Source organism: Schistocerca americana, chromosome 1, assembly GCF_021461395.2.
Source record: "Schistocerca americana isolate TAMUIC-IGC-003095 chromosome 1, iqSchAmer2.1, whole genome shotgun sequence".
Taxonomy (NCBI): Eukaryota; Metazoa; Arthropoda; class Insecta; order Orthoptera; family Acrididae; genus Schistocerca; species Schistocerca americana.
In genome coordinates this window covers 338,069,894-338,089,838 of record NC_060119.1, presented here as the reverse complement: position 1 = coordinate 338,089,838, position 19,945 = coordinate 338,069,894, and the positions used below count along the sequence as shown (strand labels likewise).

The 19,945-nt window shown below is 42.8% G+C and overlaps 1 protein-coding gene across 1 annotated transcript in view; it reads right to left on the bottom strand.

Annotated features, from left to right (window-relative positions):
• Positions 1–19,945, bottom strand: part of LOC124547900 (esterase B1-like) — a 97,010-nt gene that overhangs the window by 39,270 nt on the left and 37,795 nt on the right. Inside the window, exons 5-7 of the mRNA XM_047125143.1 lie at positions 16,977–17,162; positions 10,788–10,987; positions 9,651–9,701 (exon numbers count right to left, since the gene is read on the bottom strand). Of these exons, the coding sequence (XP_046981099.1) occupies positions 9,651–9,701; positions 10,788–10,987; positions 16,977–17,162 (437 nt within the window). The remainder of the gene's footprint in view (positions 1–9,650; positions 9,702–10,787; positions 10,988–16,976; positions 17,163–19,945) is intronic.

The window sequence follows — 19,945 nt, the reverse complement described above, 5'->3', positions numbered from 1 at the left end:
AGAGAACACGAGGTGTAATTCGTGATCTGATGGTGTCATCTTCCGGTCCAGCCAGATGGTGAACTTTTCACTATTCTCTCAACATATACCAGAGGTTACGATCCCTGTTGGCTGGGGCTCACCACACCATTACACCTGAATTTGATAGCCTACGTTGTCGCTTCATTTACTGTTGTAGCACCCGTCCCCCCCCCCCCCTACCCCCCATCCACCACTCCTATTTCGTATCTTCAGTATCCCTCTTCGATGTGGTATCTGATACCGCTGATGTCACTGTCAAATGTAGGCTCAAACCCAACGTTGCACAACTAGTTTTTATCCGTATCATCTGAAGTGGGCTGATCGTTAATATGTGCTGGAGGACATTCCGCGAATGTCACCATTCCTCTTATCAAGTTTCCAGCCCGTCGAAAGGAAAAAAGGCAAAATTTTGTTTCACTGTAATTACAATTTGTTTCATTTGTTTTCCCGCACACAGTCTGTTGTTGTTGTTGTGGTCTTCAGTCCTGAGACTGGTTTGATGCAGCTCTCCATGCTACTCTATCCTGTGCAAGCTTCTTCATCTCCCAGTACCTACTGCAGCCTACATCCTTCTGAATCTGCTTAGTGTATTCATCTCTTGGTCTCCCTCTACGATTTTTACCCTCCACGCTGCCCTCCAATACTAAATTGGTGATCCCTTGATGCCTCAGAACATGTCCTACCAACCGATCCCTTCTTCTGGTCAAGTTGTGCCACAGACTTCTCCCCAATCCTATTCAATACTTCCTCATTAGTTATGTGATCTACCCATCTAATCTTCAGCATTCTTCTGTAGCACTACATTTCGAAAGCTTCTATTCTCTTCTTGTCCAAACTATTTATCGTCCATGTTTCACTTCCATACATGGCTACACTCCATACAAATACTTTCAGAAATGACTTCCTGACACTTAAATTTATACTCGATGTTAACAAATTTTTCTTCTTCAGAAATGCTTTCTTTGCCATAGCCAGTCTACATTTTATATCCTCTCTACTTCGACCATCATCAGTTATTTTGCTCCCCAAATAGCAAAACTCCTTTACTACTTTAAGTGTCTCATTTACTAATCTGATTCCCTCAGCATCACCCGACTTAATTCGACTACATTCCATTATCCTCGTTTTGCTTGTGTTGATGTTCATCTTATATCCTCCTTTCAAGACGCTATCCATTCCATTCAACTGCTCTTCCAAGTCCTTTGCTGTCTCTGACAGAATTACAATGTCATCGGCGAACCTCAAAGTTTTTATTTCTTCTCCATGGATTTTAATACCTACTCCGAACTTTTCTTTAGTTTCCTTTATTGCTTGTTCAATATACAGATTGAACAACATCGGGGAGAGGCTACAACCCTGTCTTACTCCCTTCCCAACAACTGCTTCCCATTCATGTCCCTCGACTCTTATAACTGCCATCTGGTTTCTGTACAAATTGTAAATAGCCTTTCGCTCCCTGTATTTTATCCCTGCCACCTTTAGAATTTGAAAGAGAGTATTCCAGTCAACATTGTCAAAAGCTTTCTCTAAGTCTACAAATGCTAGAATCGTAGGTTTGCCTTTCCTTAATCTTTCTTCTAAGATAAGTCGTAAGGTCAGTATTGCCTCACGTGTTCCAGTATTTCTACGGAATCCAAACTGATCTTCCCCGAGATCGGCTTCTACTAGTTTTTCCATTCGTCTGTAAAGAATTCGTGTTAGTATTTTGCAGCTGTGGCTTATTAAACTGATTGTTCGGTAATTTTCACATCTGTCAACACCCGCTTTCTTTGGGATCGGAATTATTATATTCTTCTTGAAGTCTGAGGGTCTTTCGCCTGTGTCATATATCTTGCTCACCAAATGGTAGAGTATTGTCAGGACTGTCTCTCTCAAGGCCGTCAGTAGTTCCAATGGAATGTTGTCTACTCTTGGGGCCTTGTTTCGACTCAGGTCTTTCAGTGCTCTATCAAAGTCTTCACGCAGTATCCTATCTCCCATTTCATCTTCATCTACATCCTCTTCCATTTCCATAATATTGTCCTCAAGTACATCGCCCCTCTATAGGCACTCTATATACTCCTTCCACCTTTCTGCTTTCCCTTCTTTGCTTAGAACTGGGTTTCCATCTGAGCTCTTGATGTTCATACAAGTGGTTCTCTTATCTCCAAACGTCTCTCTAATTTTCCTGTAGGCAGTATCTATCTTACCCCTAGTGAGATAAGCCTCTACATCCTTACATTTGTCCTCTAGCCATCCCTGCTTAGCTATTTTGCACTTCCTGTCAATCTCATTTTTGAGACGTTTGTATTCCTTTTTGCCTGCTTCATTTACTGCATTTTTATATTTTCTCCTTTTATCAATCAAATTCAATATTTCTTCTGTTACCCAAGGATTTCTACTAGCCCTCGTCTTTTTACCTACTTGATCCTCTGCTGCCTTCACTGCTTCATCCCTCAAAGCTACCCATTCTTCTTCTACTGTATATCTTTCCCCCATTCCTGCCAATTCTTCCCTTACGCTCTCCCTGAATCTCTGTACAACCTCTGGTTCTTTCAGTTTATCCAGGTCCCATCTCCGTAAGTTCCCACCTTTTTGCAGTTTCTTCAATTTTAATCTACAGGTCATAACCAATAGATTGTGGTCAGAGGCCACATCTGCCCCTGGAAATGTCTTACAATTTAAAACCTGGTTGCTAAATCTCTGTCTTACCATTATATAATCTATCTGATACCTTTTAGTATCTCCAGGGTTCTTCCATGTATACAACCTTCTTTCATGATTCTTAAACCAAGTGTTAGCTATGATTAAGTTGTGCTCTGTGCAAAATTCTACCATGCGGCTTCCTCTTTCATTTCTTAGCCCCAATCCATATTCACCTACTACGTTTCCTTCTCTCCCTTTTCCTACTACCGAATTCCAGTCACCCATGACTATTAAATTTTCGTCACCGTTCACTATCTGGATAATTTCTTTTATTTCATCATACATTTCTTCAATTTCTTCGTCATCTGCAGAGCTAGTTGGCATATAAACTTGTACTACTGTAGTAGGTGTGGGCTTCGTATCTATCTTGGCAACAATAATGCGTTCACTATGCTGTTTGTAGTAGCTTACCCACATTCCTATTTTCCTATTCATTATTAAACCTACTCCTGCATTACCCCTATTTGATTTTGTGTTTATAACCCTGTAGTCACCTGACCAGAAGTCTTGTTCCTCCTGCCACCGAACTTCACTAATTCCCACTATATCTAACTTTAACCTATCCATTTCCCTTTTTAAATTTTCTAACCTACCTGCCCGATTAGGTGATCTGACATTCCACGCTCCGATCCGTCGAACGCCAGTTTTCTTTCTCCTGATAACGACATCCTCTTGAGTAGTCCCCGCCCGGAGATCCGAATGGGGGACTATTTTACCTCCGGAATATTTTACCCAAGAGGACGCCATCATCATTTAATCATACAGTAAAGCTGCATGCCCTCGGGAAAAATTACGGCCGTAGTTTCCCCTTGCTTTCAGCCGTTCGCAGTACCAGCACAGCAAGGCCGTTTTGGTTATTGTTACAATGCCAGATCAGTCAATCATCCAGACTGTTGCCCTTGCAACTACTGAAAAGGCTGCTGCCCCTCTTCAGGAACCACACGTTTGTCTGGCCTCTCAACAGACACCCCTCCGTTGTGGTTGCACCTACGGTACGGCTATCTGTATCGCTGAGGCACGCAAGCCTCCCCACCAACGGCAAGGTCCATGGTTCATGGGGGGGACACAGTCTGTAGCGGAGCTTATAACAAGAACTTAATCGTACAGCATCATGGGCAAACGTGTCTTCATACAAGATATTGGATTCAGAATTATGATTCGTGTAGCGTGCGGCATGGTCCATCAGAAGAACAAATACAACTTCCTTGACATTCAATTATTTATTAGCATGAAATTGGCTCATGGACGCGGTTATGTAGGGTACTAAGCGTTATGACGCATAACGATGGTAAATGGGCTATTCATTCGAGAAGTCAGATGCCGCTGACGTAGATTTTTATACCAAGCACATGGTACCTATTCCATTCACAGCGTGGCGTTTTGAACCATTCCCCTTGCAGCAAATAATTAGTGCTCCAAGAAATTATCTTTCCAGTGATGAAGGGCACCTGGTTGAAACGGCCCTCCCTTGCCACTACATCTTCATCTACTTCAGTACTCTGTCGACGACCGTATGGTGTATTGTGGAGGGTAAGTAACGTAGTTTCATCCCCACACATCCCTCTTGTTCCACCCGCGGATGGTTCACAGGATGAAAGACTGAGTACCCCTCTGTATTATCCCGAATTTTTAGCATCACTTCCCTTATGTGAGATGTGTCTTGGAAAAATGTTACGTTTTTGGCACGTTTTCGAACGTGGTCTCTCACAGTTTGACGAGTATGACTGTTAGCGATGCTCAGCGTCCTTCTTATAACACCCCCCACTGCACTTTGCTGAGCGTTTCTGCGACACTGCAACATTTCCGGATAATGCGAGATGTGGAATTTTCGGTGGGTCCGGGAAGCATGCACGAGTACCCGAAGTGATTAAGGCGACCACTCGCGATTCGCGCGAAATCCAAATTCAAGTCCTGTTCGCCCACAAATTTTCGTATGTCACTCTTGTGTAGTAGATTTGTACCTAATATAGTTCAAATCAAGCAATTCCCACTCAGGAATTAATTTCGATATACAGTATTTATACAAATTGTCCTATTTGTTGTGTTACTTATTCTACACACATTAGCTAATATGGCCTTGATGTGTTCGTACTGCAGACAGCAAGGAGAAGCTGAAAGCCGTTATTTTTTCCCATAATTGTAGCCTAAATAGACACGAAGCCAACTTCCGCCACAGTGTTACAAGCTATACGTCTCCAACGTCCGCATACGATGAAGAGACTCAAATAATATGTGACGAGATAAAACAAGACATTCAGATAGTTAAGAGAGAAGAAAATTTAATTGTAAAGGGGAAGAGGAATTCGATAGTAGGAAAAGGAAGAGAAGCAAAAGTAGGGGGAGAGCAGTGGCTAGAGTAGAGGAATGGAACGGGAAGCATCTTGTAGAGCAATACGTAAAGCATAAGGGAATCACTGCCAGCACTTGCGTTAAGAACCGTAGTACATGGTTGTATAACTGGAAGAGACCTGGACACACCCGAAGTTTTCGGATAGGTTGTATAACAATAAGACACAGATTTCGAAAACAGATCATAAACTGCAAAACATTTACAGGGACATACCTGGAATTTGTCCGTAATTTATTTGTCATGAGCATCAGATTAGAAACGAAGAAGACGTAGAAAATTAAATAGATAGAACCTGGATAAATTGACAGAGGCAGAGATGAGAGTTTCAAGGGCGTATCAGGAATGACTGATTATACCTATAGGATAGTTAAAGAGACCGTTGGAATAAAGGGAAGCAGCTAAACATAAAGAGATGGAAAGGGAATATTATGCGATGGTAAAAGGAAGTAAATGAAAAAGAGATGGGAGATATGGTCTCTCACTGAACACGCTCAGCTACCGTGCCGGCGCCACTCAGCTACCGGGGACGGGCAAAAGAGGAGATGAACGGAATGGATACAGGCTTGAAAAAAGATTAACATCAATGAAAGTGAAACAAAGACAATGGAATGTAGTAAAAAGCACATCAGATGACGCAACGGAGATTAGATTAGGATCTGAAACTCTACAATTATGGGTGAGATCGACTATTTGGGCACCATAACTCACTGATGTGTGTCGAAATAGAGAAGACCATAAAATGCAGACTGGCGATAGCAACTAAAGCGTTTCTGAAAAAGAAAAATATTTTAACATCAAATATAAATGTAGGTGCTATGAAGTCTTCTTCTGATCGGGAGTGATCTGAAATGAAACGTGGATGATGAGCAGGTCACATAAGATGAATTTGAAAACTAGTTGTACCGAAGAATGCTGAGGATTAGATGGGTAGAACGGATAATTAGTAAGAAGGTACTGAATGAAACTGGGAAAGTCTAATTTATGGCACAACCAGACGAAACGAAGGAACTGGTTGGTAGGACAGATCTCGAGGCCTTAAGGAGTCTACAGTTTGGTAATGGAGGGAAGTGTGGAGAGTAAAATTTGTAGAGGGAAATCAAGGCTTGGACGTGAAGAGGCGTGCACTAAGTAGACTTAGGTGCAGAGTTGTATCAAAGCAGACTTTGGTCTGTAGACCACAACAACAACACTTTATAGATATGCATGTGTGGAGTCAGCTACTATTCTTTGTACCTCGCGGTGTTCATTTGCTTGTCTGTCAGCATTTTGTAGCACGTTTTTACCGACTTAATCTCCCTGATCATCAGCGCGTCGTCAGCGGACAACCTCTTAGTGCTACAGCGGCCCTACCACTGTGCCTTTGCAAAAGCCTCACCATTATAAACAACGTACTGGCTCCTACTCGCTCGGAAGTCTTCAGTACAGTCCTATATCTGTTTGAATATTTCGTATAAGCGTATTCTGTTTACATGTTGATGGTTCGAAACTCTGCCGTCATGAATGTGAGTTAATCTACTGACCCATATTCAGGAGTTGTTCTCTCCCCAAAAAATTCATCATACGGCTTACATATATTTAATAATTCTTCAGAAATTTTCAGCAACGCTTCGACGCAATTATCACTTGTGTAACGCTTCACAGAATCTAAATACACGTATATTTTGGTCATTTCGTAAATATATTGTTCAGCACAAGTAAAACACAGATAATTATTCTACTGCTAGTAAACCGAAAGAAGGGTAACTAAATGACTGACTTGGCTAAGCACCGGTGTACCACTTTTGCAAATAATGTTCAGTGCCTAGATGGTTAGGAGTGCAAATGGCAAAACGTGAACTTCTTCTTTAACACTGGAATATAAAACTGAAAAAGTTTGGTATGACAGAAATTTTGATTCTTTGTTATACGGTCATCACATAATTGTCTCCCCAACACAGATCGGAAAAATTCTTTGTTCCTAATTGAAAGTACCTAATGAAGCTATAGTTTAAGGTGAGCTTTGTTGCTCCTAGTTGAAACTGCAGGACATAAAGGTGTGCAGAATATACTGCTGTGACTGAAACAGCAGCACTAGGAAGGATGGAAAGTGATCAAATTTTAGTTATTGTAGATATACAGTATAGTAGGCAGAATACGTGATTAAATTTGTAGGTGATTTGAGGGTATACAGAGTGCGAAATTTATTTCATACAAGTATGGTTCGAGTTGAACTGAGCTTGGATGACAGATACTCGTACGTCAGTCCTTTCAGCTACAGGATGGGGGAAATAAAAGTGGTCTGGACGAGGGATACGATTGGATGTGAATTTGTGGCAGCATTGTCGGAGGAGGAAAATACTTAAATTACTTCCAACAGGGTGAAGCAACTGCCCATACGGCGGGCCGAACCTTGGAGCACAGTTGCACAATCTTCATGTTTGATAAGAGTTCTTAGCAGTCAGTCTTGTCGCGGACCTAATTGGCACCCAAATCACCCGATCTGTCAGTGTGCAATTACTTTCTGTGGGGAGCCCTCAAGTCTAAGGTGTACCGCAAAAACCCTCGTAGTCTTATAGAGTTGCAGCAGAACATTTTCGATGAGACTGCATCAATTCTAGCTGTGCAGCTTCTATCCGCCTTAAGAAACTTGCTGACCAGGGTCGAAAAGTGCCAAGAGATACATGGCGGCCACTGTTAATATCTCCTATAATCAGGTTAGTACCGTATTTTCTTTCCCCTGTTGTGTTTCTTTGTATCCTGGAATTTGGAATTCTGTTCTCCGGATCATATTTATTTGCCCCACCGTGTACATACTAGGATTTTTCAGTGGTAGTGGCTGGTGAGTAGTGGCATGCCAGACTCTCGGAAACCCAGACCAGATGTTTTCAGTGAGTGAGGGATCTGGACAGTTTTCTGGCCAGGGAAAAAGTCGAACATACTGTGTGAAGGTAGGTCAGGACAGCAAGGAAACCATGGAGTCTTGCGTTACTTCGTTGAATAGTAACATATGAGCACTCCGAAGTTCAGCGGCCGTAATATGTCAGAAACGTAAAGCGTGCTGTCCAAAATACCGGCTGTGTGAACCATTAGTGATCATATAGTGAACCCAATGGTACCTCCATGATCTCATGGTGGTGCTGGGCGTGCATTACGATGACGATTGCAATCTGGCCTTCGGAGCTTCCACACAAGGATACGCAGAGCCTTGGAATGGTCTGGAAAGACGACGTGGTTCAACTCCTGTGCGTCTAGTTGTAGTTGGGTGTACCATGTCCGCATGTCTATCTCTTCAGCCGCGTCAAGGGAAGCCGCCACAACGGTTGCTGTGCTGACAGTCTGTCGTTCTGTTCGATACTGCACTGCCAAGATAACGTTATGTGTGTCCTAGAGGGTCCAAACCTCGTGGGACCTTTGGTATCCTACATGGCTTCTTCCTGAAATAACTGATTCCATATTCGCAATATATTTGTGGGAATCCGAGCAACACATACAGCAGTACCGCGGAACCATAAACCATAGTCTCAGTAGGTCGAATTCTGAGCAGCGCTAATAGACTTTTCTCCATCTTACCTAAGGCATCATACAACTTTCTCATGAAAAAACCAATATTAAAATGCCATTTCTGAATCTGAAATCTGCTGAGTGGTGTTTCCTTACGTGTAGAACGCCGATGCGATTACCCTTACCTTGTATCCGAGATTGCACTGAAATGCTAATGAATTGCATATCCAAGAATGTAGTACAGTTCATTATTATTTCACTGCACGCCGCCTTAATGGATATGTAATTTTAATAATCTGCAGAGTATTTTACATTATTTTTATAATTTAGAATAACACTAAACAGTAATTTGTATATGTGGTTATGTTTTTAGAAATTCAAAAAATCTGTATCTGTTAACTAGTTAGACAAAGAAATTGTTGACGACCAGTTAAGGACAGTAACTCATTTTAGATCATCTTGAGTTCGGGTACACCGTACTGGGAGAAACTGAAAGATAGCTGGAATAGCACCTGTAAAACACTTCTGTAAATCATAAACTATTCAGTTGTTAGTTAGGTGGAACAGTTACTGGGAAAAAGTGAGATTTGCCGCTAACTCGGAGATATGGAAGTGAAAACGTCTGGCTTCACCGAAGTTTTAAACCCGCGCTAAAATGCAGGTTGTCACGTAATTGTTGCTGTAAAAACTGTAAGATCGGACGGAGGAAAAGGTATCTTGTAGTTAACACAATGTGCATGTTATAGCTATTGTTCAACACGACAACAATTTTACCCATCTGTAGGTGCCGTAACCACAAAATACTCGTACATTGGCAACTGGAAGCTGCTTTCAATTTTTGCAGGATGTTTTGAACTGTGTCAAAAATGGTTCAAATGGCTCTGAGCACTATGGGACTTAACTTCTGAGGTCATCAGTCCCCTAGAACTTAGAACTACTTAAACCTAACTAACCTAAGGACATCACACACATCCATGCCCGAGGCAGGATTCGAACCTGCGGCCGCGCGGTTCGAGACTAAAGCGCCTAGAACCGCTCGGCCACCCCGGCTGGCTTGGACTGAGCCCTCCTTCAAAGATTGTTATGTTTCCTCTGTCTTCACCATTACACTTACCATATCGTGCACATGGTAATAATGATGGGGGATCTTGAGTCGCTGCAGTACCTGGGGGATAGAGGTCAATTAATAACTAATTAAATGTATAAGTAAAACTCGTATCGCTTAGCTTGCAACTTGGTACTAATCTTCCGACTTAGCCGGCCGAGGTGACCGAGCGGTTCTAGGCGCTTCAGTCCAGAACCGCGCTGCTGCTAGGGTCGCAGGTTCGAATCCTGCCCCGGGTATGGATGTGTGTGATGTCCTTAGGTTAGTTAGGTTTAAGTAGTTCTAAGTTCTAGGGGACTGATGACCTCAGATGTTAAGTCCCATAGTGCTCACATCCATTTGAACTATGTTCCGACTTGACACTGTTTCGGCGGCCTGCATATCTATGTCCCTGCTTCTTTACTTAACATTTAACTTACAATGTTGCTCTGATCTACTGCACAAGCACTAAGAGTTCTAATGTATTTTAAAGAACGGTGTCGTCATGGTCATCTATTAGTTATGTAGAATTAGCTGTGCCTTTCGTTGGAGTGATATTTCACGGAAGCTCTGCCAGATGACTTACGAAAAATGTACAGACACGTAGACATTACTTCGCGTGAAAATGAAGTAGTACTTTAAGGATTGGAAGGACTTAGTTGCTTTCGAACAACATTCTATATTGTTTAAATAAATTTTCATAAATTTTTCATTACCCTAGCGAAGCCCATTTACTCGAGAGAGAAAGCCAAAATTTATACATTTTCAAAATTTAAAGACAGGGCCCAGAGAAATAATTTTCGTCTGAAGGGGCTAAGTAGACCTCATTTCTCCCTAAGAGTATGGGAGGTAGCCTGCAATCATCGAACGCTGTTCTGTGCTGGTAGCCAACGAAGCTAAACACTAGACCATAGAGGGAATAACTAGGTAGGGAATATGATTGCATGGTACAATACATTCAGTTGCCTTCCAACAGTAACACTCAGATCTCTTCTTGGGAGCAATCTGTTATGTCATGTGTACAAGAGTGTGTAGTAGGGACGCTGTTATGATGGAATGACATAGCGTAGAGAAGCCTACCTGTTTCAGCACTGTGTCTCCACAGTATAAAATAATTACGCATATCGAAGAACAAAGTCTCCGCCTGCCAAATACGGGAAGTGTTACCTGTTCTGTAAGAATGCGATCATCCACGTCGACCAAGTCTTTCGCGTCGGCAGCACGGAGCAGATCGAGGAACTGCTGGGAGTCGTTTCCCTGGTAACCGAGGAGCCTGGCGAGGCGGAATGCCTTGTCGCGGGCGCCGGTCGTCAAGGTCACCGACCCCACGGGCGGGCCGCTTTGCGCGATGGCGCGTGAGAACAGCCCTGCAACGCGAGAGAAAGGCGGTGCCTCAATCCGAAGCAGGGGACGGGACGCACTGCGTGCACCAGTGCCTGTGTGTCTAGGAACAGCAAACATTTTGGATTTTAATTAATGTTGACAAGCTTCTAGAAATTTACGATTAAGGTGGTCCAACTAGAAAATTTGTTCACCTCACATCACCAAATTTATTTCCCCTCACCCCCAATATCTCCATTAACAAATTTTCCGAAGCAATATTTTCAGAATAAATTAATAATTATCACCTCATGGTGCTTAACCATCGTGGATAAAAATAAATATAATAAACTTTGATCAGAGAATGCAGGCCCTTTTAATTAAATTAACGTCTGAAACATAATAGTGTATATACGTAGCCAGAAAAAGAATTAATGCACCCGTTTATAGTGTACAATTCACTCAAGGTTTATTGATTCAACGATGCATATGGAATACATGAAATAGTTGCATTTATTGATCAACAGTTCAAGTGATTCTGCAGAACCAGTTAAGGGCCAATGTTGCAACACCTATATTGGCAGGCGGTCTAGCCTCCGCTGACGGCAATGCAGACGCTGACTCAGGGATCCAGTCGATCGTACAGACAGCGAATACATCACGTCACGCCTGCTCAACCCGCTCAGGTAGTTATGTAAGAGTTGTTGGTTGACGAGTCGCAGAATTTGCTTCTTCTCCCAAGCCATCCCACTCTTGCTTGATTGAAGACAAGTTCGGAGATCGTGCTGGCCAGGAAAGTTGCTGCATGTCTTACAGAGCACGTTGAGTTTCACGGGCAGTGTGAGAGTAAGCATCATCCTATTGGGAGAACACATCACCTTCCTGTTGCAGGAAAGGCAAAAGATCAGGTCCAACAATATTCTGCTTCTGGTTAAAGTCCACTCCAGAAACACCAAAGAAGAACGAGAGTTGTAGCTTATTGGACTCCAGACCATTGTGTCTGCTGTGGGGCCAGTGTGTGTTGGACAAATGGACTCCACGAGACAGCGCTTATCGAGTCTACATGACAAGATTACATGGCACGCACAAACCACCATCAATTTCGTGCCAGCAGAGTCTTCTTTCATCGCTGGTGGCCACGGGGCGCCAACCTCGGGGCGGCACCTGTAGGGCCGTGGACGTCCATCCTGTGGTGTAAGAGGAAAACTGGTTTGAAGTGTGTGTGCCCGTAGTTCCAGTGCTAATAATCGGTTCGCGAGGGTTCATGCTGATGTGTCTGGGCTCACAAGCTGTACTATCTGCCACTGCTGCTCTCACGATAAGAGGATCCTGGATTGCATCTGTTCCGCGTAGATGTCCAGAAACTCGCGTACGGCTGTGAGAAACTTCGAGTCACCACTAATAGCAGCACCGTTGCCCAACTGACGCAGCACGTCCAACTTTTGCAGCAAATCTCCGAAAGGATCGTCCCGCCACCCCTTCCAAACTCGATCACTTGACCGTAGGAAGCAAAAATGCATCTCCGTAGCTTGGTTGCCTGCTTGCTTCACACGTTTGTACCATAATGAACATTCTGGTTGTCAACATTTCCTGTTGAAAGGCAAACACAGATGCCGCTGTCGGTCTGGTAGCTGTTCCACTACTCTTTCTTTTGGTGGATGACGTTGAAACCATTACCAGTATATCTACTATATATGCCCCAGCTGACTTATGCCATCATCGGATAAAAATCGACATCGTCTTTTCAATATAATAATTTTTCTCGGGCAGTTTATAAATTAAAATAGATCCTGTAAATTCTTGGCATATAGACATATTTTTAGGCGGAAGATGCACCATACTCTTCAAGCTCTTGAAATGTTTCTTACGACAAAGAACTGTCACGAAAACGTTCCACACAGAATCAGTGGAGAAACACAACTACTCCTCTACGTAGATCGCAATCGCCATCGTTCTGGTATCAATTTTTCAAGAGCGCGTCAGGAAACAAGTTTAATTGAGGAACAAACTCCTGCGTTACCGCTTTCTATGAGAGAACAGCTAAAGCATGTGGTGTCAAACTAAAAGAATAAGAGAGATTGAGAGTAAGATTTTGCAGCTACAGCGCAGTCTCTGTACCCCTGGGAGGAAGGCATCATTCATCCGTCTTCTAAGCGAACGCTGCTGTAGCACCGGTGAAATATATAGTGGTTTCTGTTGTCGTACACGCCGACCCCAGTGGCACTTATCGTTGTACGTCTTGTGCCAAAAACTTCCGTCTAGACTTCGCAAAACGTTGAAAAGTGAGCAAGCGAGTTGCCAAGCACAGCACAACAATACTTCTGCCAAAGCACAGTGCGAAGCTGCAGCCGGCCACAGCAGTGGCCTGTTTCCGCATGCTGTGGCACAACGGTGCGCTGTCATCGTCACGTAAATGACCGAAGACGGGGCCCTGTCACGGCATAGCTGAGCAAAGGGACTGTAAATACTCGTTGGTTAGGCGCTAGCAGCACTTGCATTCTTATAACAAGTTCCTGGACTTTAGACGTCTTCAATCCAACCAACAGTCCTGCGAGGAGCCAAACACCTTCATCTACTCACAGCAGCAGCATAATTAGGTAGCAGCTGACCTAGAAGCTGCCGCTGGAACTGATGGTTCCAGGTCTTCAGCCGGTGCTATCAAGGGAGTACTTTCTCCAAATTGTCTTCGTCCCCCACTCAGGGCGTCTCCAAAACACCTGCGACACGGGGCATCCGCGTGCTGGGCTGCTATTCATGGCTACTGCTGCATTAGCCTGCTGGTCACAGATGCGACTATCTTACGTGGGCAAAGTCGGACACGGCCTTCTACTAAGATAGCACCATCGCCCTTCGTACTCCGACTGTCGCTAACAAAGCACGCCACCGAGTGTTACGCTGAGGTAGCAGCCACTGCCTGGTCACCACGCACACTACCGAGACTCTGGCACTAACCTATCTACGGAGGCCTGACGTCTTGCAGGGTAGAGAATCTTGTGTAAACTCCTCTGAATCCGCACTCTTCGTAGTACTAGTAGAATACAATCCATTCTCCTGCACCAGCCGACCTGGGCCAAAAACGACTGTCTTGCCATTTTACGGTCTTTCCAAGCCAATCACCATTACATATAATGTAATGAAACTGAAACTAACTCTCTTACAATACACTGCAATTTAAGAATCTCTTATCTCCCAGACCTAATTGTCATATCCCTGTTAGATGCAAGATGTTTTACGTCCTACACAAATCCTGTTTCTGACGTTGGGCGGGAACCAGTAATCCCTTGAGTAGGGTGGAACCAACGCATGATGCTCCGGACCAGGCGAAGTATTGAGTGTACGTAAATGATCCTCGATTACTGTGCGATGTGGCATAAATTTTTGTCCCTTCTTGTTGTGCACGGTTTCCATTAAGTATGGTATTGAAGGGGTGTCAGATTTTCTGACGGAGGTGGGTGGGCAGATTAAAGACATTTGAAACCGTTATCTGTTTTTCAGCAGTTTATAACTGTAGACTTGTGCCGATGTCATGCAGGCGCAGCGCAGGGACCATTGAGCGCACGGTCCTAGGTACACAATGGGCATGTGAGACGTAGCCAATTCGAACAATAGCCAGCTCAGGGCGATGTCAGAGAGACCTTGCGAATCCAACATTTCTGGATGGAGCTGGCGTGGGGCAGTGGTATGGTCATGGCGAGAGCAGGTCCTACTGGTAGCCGGCTCCGGCTATGGGGACTGGTGATGTCTCTTGACTCTTCTCTTCCTTCCCCAGATTTAAGGAAATGAATTTTTTTTTGTTTAGTGGATATTAAAAGACAATATACAAGATAACGAACGCAATACTCTTTAAGAGTTATAAGTCTGCTTGTACCGTCAATAATTCCGTCAGGCGAAATTCGACTTGTTTCTGACACTTATTTGAGAAGGTACTCGGATACTCCTCCCGCAGAGGGACGTAATTTCGACCATCTGCTGTAAGTAAAGATAGCCACAGTTTATGTTGATGGAAGACCTGCCAAATCATCTTGCAGGAGCTGCAGATGGAACTAATGATTGCACATCCCGGCACCAGACTGCACCATAAGTGAAACACACTGTACTTTATTTCTTACAATTACTGTGATTATCATAAAGCAACCGATGAACCTAAAAACCTTTTCTGCCACTATATGTATTCTCCTCTTCGTACGTGCACAACAAAATGGTTAATACCGTTTAAGAGTTGTCATCGCGGCATTCATCACAACTGAAAGGTGGTCACTAACAGATAGAAACAAAGTTTAGCAAGGCAACATGCTGAGGCGAAGATATATTTGAACTGCATGTATGATACGAAGGGCGATTATTTGAGTTGGGGATGAATCATATTTTAAGTTCCATATAAGTAGTGAAGTTCTCTCAAACGAGCAAAGTAATTCTCATTAGCATAACACTTTGTTTGTGAATTGGTAAATCAATTTTTGAATTGCTTCGCACTAGATATTTTGTCAGTCAGCTCACAGTCACTTTGAAACATAATTTATGATCATAAATGTTGCAGAGTGCGGTTTTATTAGTCTTACCTCTTACAGAAACGTATCCCTACAAATAGCAATATTTCTGTTACGTATTTATTGTTGAAACCTACATGGAACTACAAGCAAAACTAAATGCAAAATTTCTCCACATCGCTTTCAAACACTATGTAATATCTGTCTAATACACGAGCACAGGACTGCAGTCAGGACATACACCAGCCTTATAGCTTTATACGTGTTAAGTCGTGCACGGTGCAACGGTGCAACAGACTGCGCAGTAGTACGTCTCTGCACTCAGCATTTCACTTCTGATGACTGCTAGTGAAGGAAAGTATGCATTTCTGTCAAGAGTTATACCTTTCTGGGTTGCAGCTATCACTGAGTTACGGCTCCTTCACAGAACGGCTGCGAAGGAACATTCCAAACGAGTGAAAACGCCGTAGGTGCGTGAATTACACCACACAAGGGTGCAAGCTATTGATGGCTCTCAGCCCCAACTTTGGAAGCCTGTGGTGAACCGATCAGAAGGAATAAAGACGCTGCAGAAGCATAAATAAGAACCAGCCGAGGTGAATCTATTAACGAGTCACGGCTGATGTGGAAAACAGCTGTGATGAAACGCCCCAATGGGAATGAAGACGCTGCAGGATAGTGAATAACACTTAGGACAGTGAATAACACTTAGGCAGAGAAGAGCTGTTAACGAATCACGGCTGCAACGTGGAACTGCTGTAGTCAAGCCACGGCGGAGCTATTAAGTTGTCACGGCATTAGTGCAAAAAGCTCTGATGGAACGTTTTGAATGAAGGAAAACGTTGCAGGTGTGTAAGTAATTCGGGGCTGATTTAATAGCGATTACTGGCGTCAGCACAGAACGGCTGTGATGGAACATTCCAAAGAACTGAACAGACTCCATGTACATGAATAACACCTAATCTGGTGGAGACATCATTCGAAGTGCGTATATCTGCGATGGAATGTTCCAAAGGCGCATGAATAAAGCCTACCCAGGGCAAAGCTATAGATGTTACGAGGTTATAAAGCCGCTGCTACCGTGAACATGACACCCACTTAACGTGTCTAGGCTGCTATGTTGAACAGCTGAGAGAGAAAGTTTTGAAGGATTGACTTTGCTGCCAGAAGACCTTAATGAGTCTCGCCTGCATCTTGAAGTAACTGTCGTGAGAAGCTCTGTAGCAACAAGCGAGTAGTCGTGAACTATACGTGCATAACTCTGAGGTAGCCCATTGCAATGACAAGGCAAGAGAGCCCCTGACTGTTGCAATTATTTTAAATGTTGACAGAAAGACCGAAAGCATAGTATTAATAACTGTGACGGATTCTCATTGTCATCTAAAACTGAAATGAATGACAGAAACTCGCTTGTCTCTTGGTGACCTTTCCCCCTATTGGAAGCGTGGTACGATCTAGCCGGAGACGTATTATTTGCATAAAATTTATGACTCAGTGACGATGTTTATTTAATACTCGTGTTAAGTACCGCCAGTGAGGTGTGACGTACCGGCGGACAGTGGCGACAGCACGTGCAGAGCAACCGAAGCGGAGCCCGCGCTGTGGCCGAAGAGCGTGATGGCAGCGGGGTCGCCGCCGAAGGCTGCCACGTTGTCTCGCAGCCACCGTAGCGCCGCCGTCTGGTCCTTGAGGCCCAGGTTACCCGGCAGCACCTCGTCCTCCAGGCTCAGGAAGCCTGCAAGGTTTGCAAATGCTAGTACTGCCATTTCAAGTGCACGTTTTCTATCTAGGCCGAAGTTGTACGGCACTCACGAAACAGGTATACCTCTTACCGTTACCATCTGTTCTGAGAGTCTACTTAATTTCCAAGGCCAACAGCACTGACTTAACCTTTTCATCTTCCTGTACTGAACATGAACTCTAAGTACAACATAGCTTTTGAAAGGAGAAAAATTAGAGTGCCCAACGTATACAATAAGTCTCTTAAGAGAACAACTTTTTTGTGAAAGTTAGTAACTGAAGTTCTATAGCACACTCTTACAGTTAAATGTTTGCTCAGTGCTATGAAGTTATAGATCTTAAATCTAAATTTGAACGGACGGTGTACGTCACCCCGTAGTAACTAAATATGAGCAATAGAAGAAATATGCACGCTAATAAATGTTGCTGATGGTACAGAAATATTAACTACACCACTAAGGAATCCGGATCCTAGTTGATTAGTAATTTCCACAGAAAATTAAATGCGTATATTCAGAAATCTGAAATTGCATTCCAAAATTTATCGAAACAGTATCAGGAAGACGACTTGTGGCGCAAAAGCTGAAAAACGTTTAGAATAATAATGTTCTAATTTGACAATTTTCCTTGAAATATGTGTAATATTTTCTTCCAAGAAGAATCCACATAAGGCAAATATGACATATTTTGTTAGAAAGCGGAAAAATACAATTCATCCCTGAAGAGCTATTTTTCATGAGGCGTACGAGAAATAAATATTCTGTGTAGTTACAGCGTCTACTTTCCTTTTGCATTGAAAATAAGAGCTTGCAAAATTAAATAATATGAAATTGAAAGGTTACAGTTTCTGTGTAAATAACTGATGTATTCAGTGCATAAATGAAATATTTTCAGCACTGAAGCGCAAACAAATATGAAACATAGAGATATCAAGCCACTAAGCAACCAAAAAACAGGCAATGAGATTATTAATTTGACGAGACTTCAAGAAGTATTATCCTATAGGCTGAAGTAGGAGGTGTTAATTCCAAAGCTGTTTTGCTGATAGGCAGTATGTTCACTGCATACTGCATTCTTCTTGTACGTATTCAGAATCACACAAGTTACATTCGAAAAAGAAAAAAACGTCTGATAAGCTGATAACTGTTAGGTATAACATTGGTCATGTCTGCGAATATGAGCCTGTCTTTGAAATTTGTGTGCCGGGCGGCTCTAAGAAAGGGCTTGAAGTGACTAAGAAATCTCCAGAGGTATCTAAAATGTTTCCTCTCAAAGAAAGGAGGTGAAGTGGACAACTGATTTCATAGGTACTTAGTTTATTATAACCCAGTGTATTTGATGAGTTTACTTTGTTCGTTCTACTTTCTAGAAATTCTAGTGTATGTTTACCTACATTTTACGTTACATAAAATTCACTGGATAATTATCTGTAGCGTTTGTTTGCCAGGACGTATAAATATATATGGTGTAGCAGCTAAAGCGCAGATATTTTTATTGGTGACTCAGCACGGTGTACTGAATATTACATCAGTATTTGCATGCAGACCTTTAATTAGAGCTATTATAAGTCATCTGTTTCTAGGTTGTTTGGTAGAGCAAGCCATTGATGCTTACTTTACCCTGGGCAGCAGGTCATGTGATGAGGTACGGATGCGTGGTCGCGAAACGGTTAGTTTATACCGAGAAGCATAATGCACTTAGTGGTGCAGTTACGATCGTGCAGAAAACATCTGGTCGTAAAATTTGTGACGTGTTTGTGGGAACACGTTTCGATGTAGAGAAAAAACAACCAACAACACTAATGTGCGTACTTGTTACCACACCACTTATAAAAATATCGGCACTTATACCAGTTACTCCTTATATATTCAAAGACACGTTACCGATATTATTCAGTTACAAGTAAGTGGTGAACATATTGAGCACATTAACTAGTATGAGCACTTTGGGAAAACTGACGAACGTCATGACATGTGATGATCAAGTAAAACCAATACTAGCGAAGGCCAATGGGAGATACAAATTTGTAGGAAGAGACTAGGAAAATGCAACGCATCTGTAAAGGAAATAACACACGAGAATATGATCAACTATCTAGTGTTGTTTGAGCATTTGTACTCTTCATCAAGCAGGCATGACAACAGACACCGAACACATTCGAGGGTGAGATACTGTGATCGTGAGAGGTTGGTTTAGCTTATAGTGTAACATAAACGCTGGAGATACTTTCCATAGAGATGACATAGTTCTCACAAAACTTTGTTGGATGAGTTTAAAGGAACTGTTGTCGAAGAAGACTTCTACAATCACTATGCTACTACCATCGTTGTGCTATTCATGAATGAATCATTAAAGGAATAATAATAATAATAACAGTTATAATCCATTTTATAAATAAGGCTAATCCAGGTCTGGCCACTTATTTTCACTATCATCTTCATTTAACTAAGTTATTTGTGCATCCCTGCAGAAAATGAGAGATGTCAAAGTATAATCATCATTGTCTACTTCGGGTAGTGTTAAAAATCTGATCAAATGGTTTTGAAGGGTCTCTAGTATTTCCACTCTGTGTACCAGACCAAAGTTGCAGGCACACTACACTCCAAACGTTGAGTGGGGGATGCAAAACTACAATGTCCTTAGAGAAGCACTGAAGCGTCCAGGGGGTGTCATCAGTGTCAAATGTTGTAAAGAACGTCGTCCTGTTTCACATAGCAGCTCAGTCTGTTGTTTTGGACTGTGAAATGTGTGGAAATAAATGTCCCGAGGGAAGAGGTG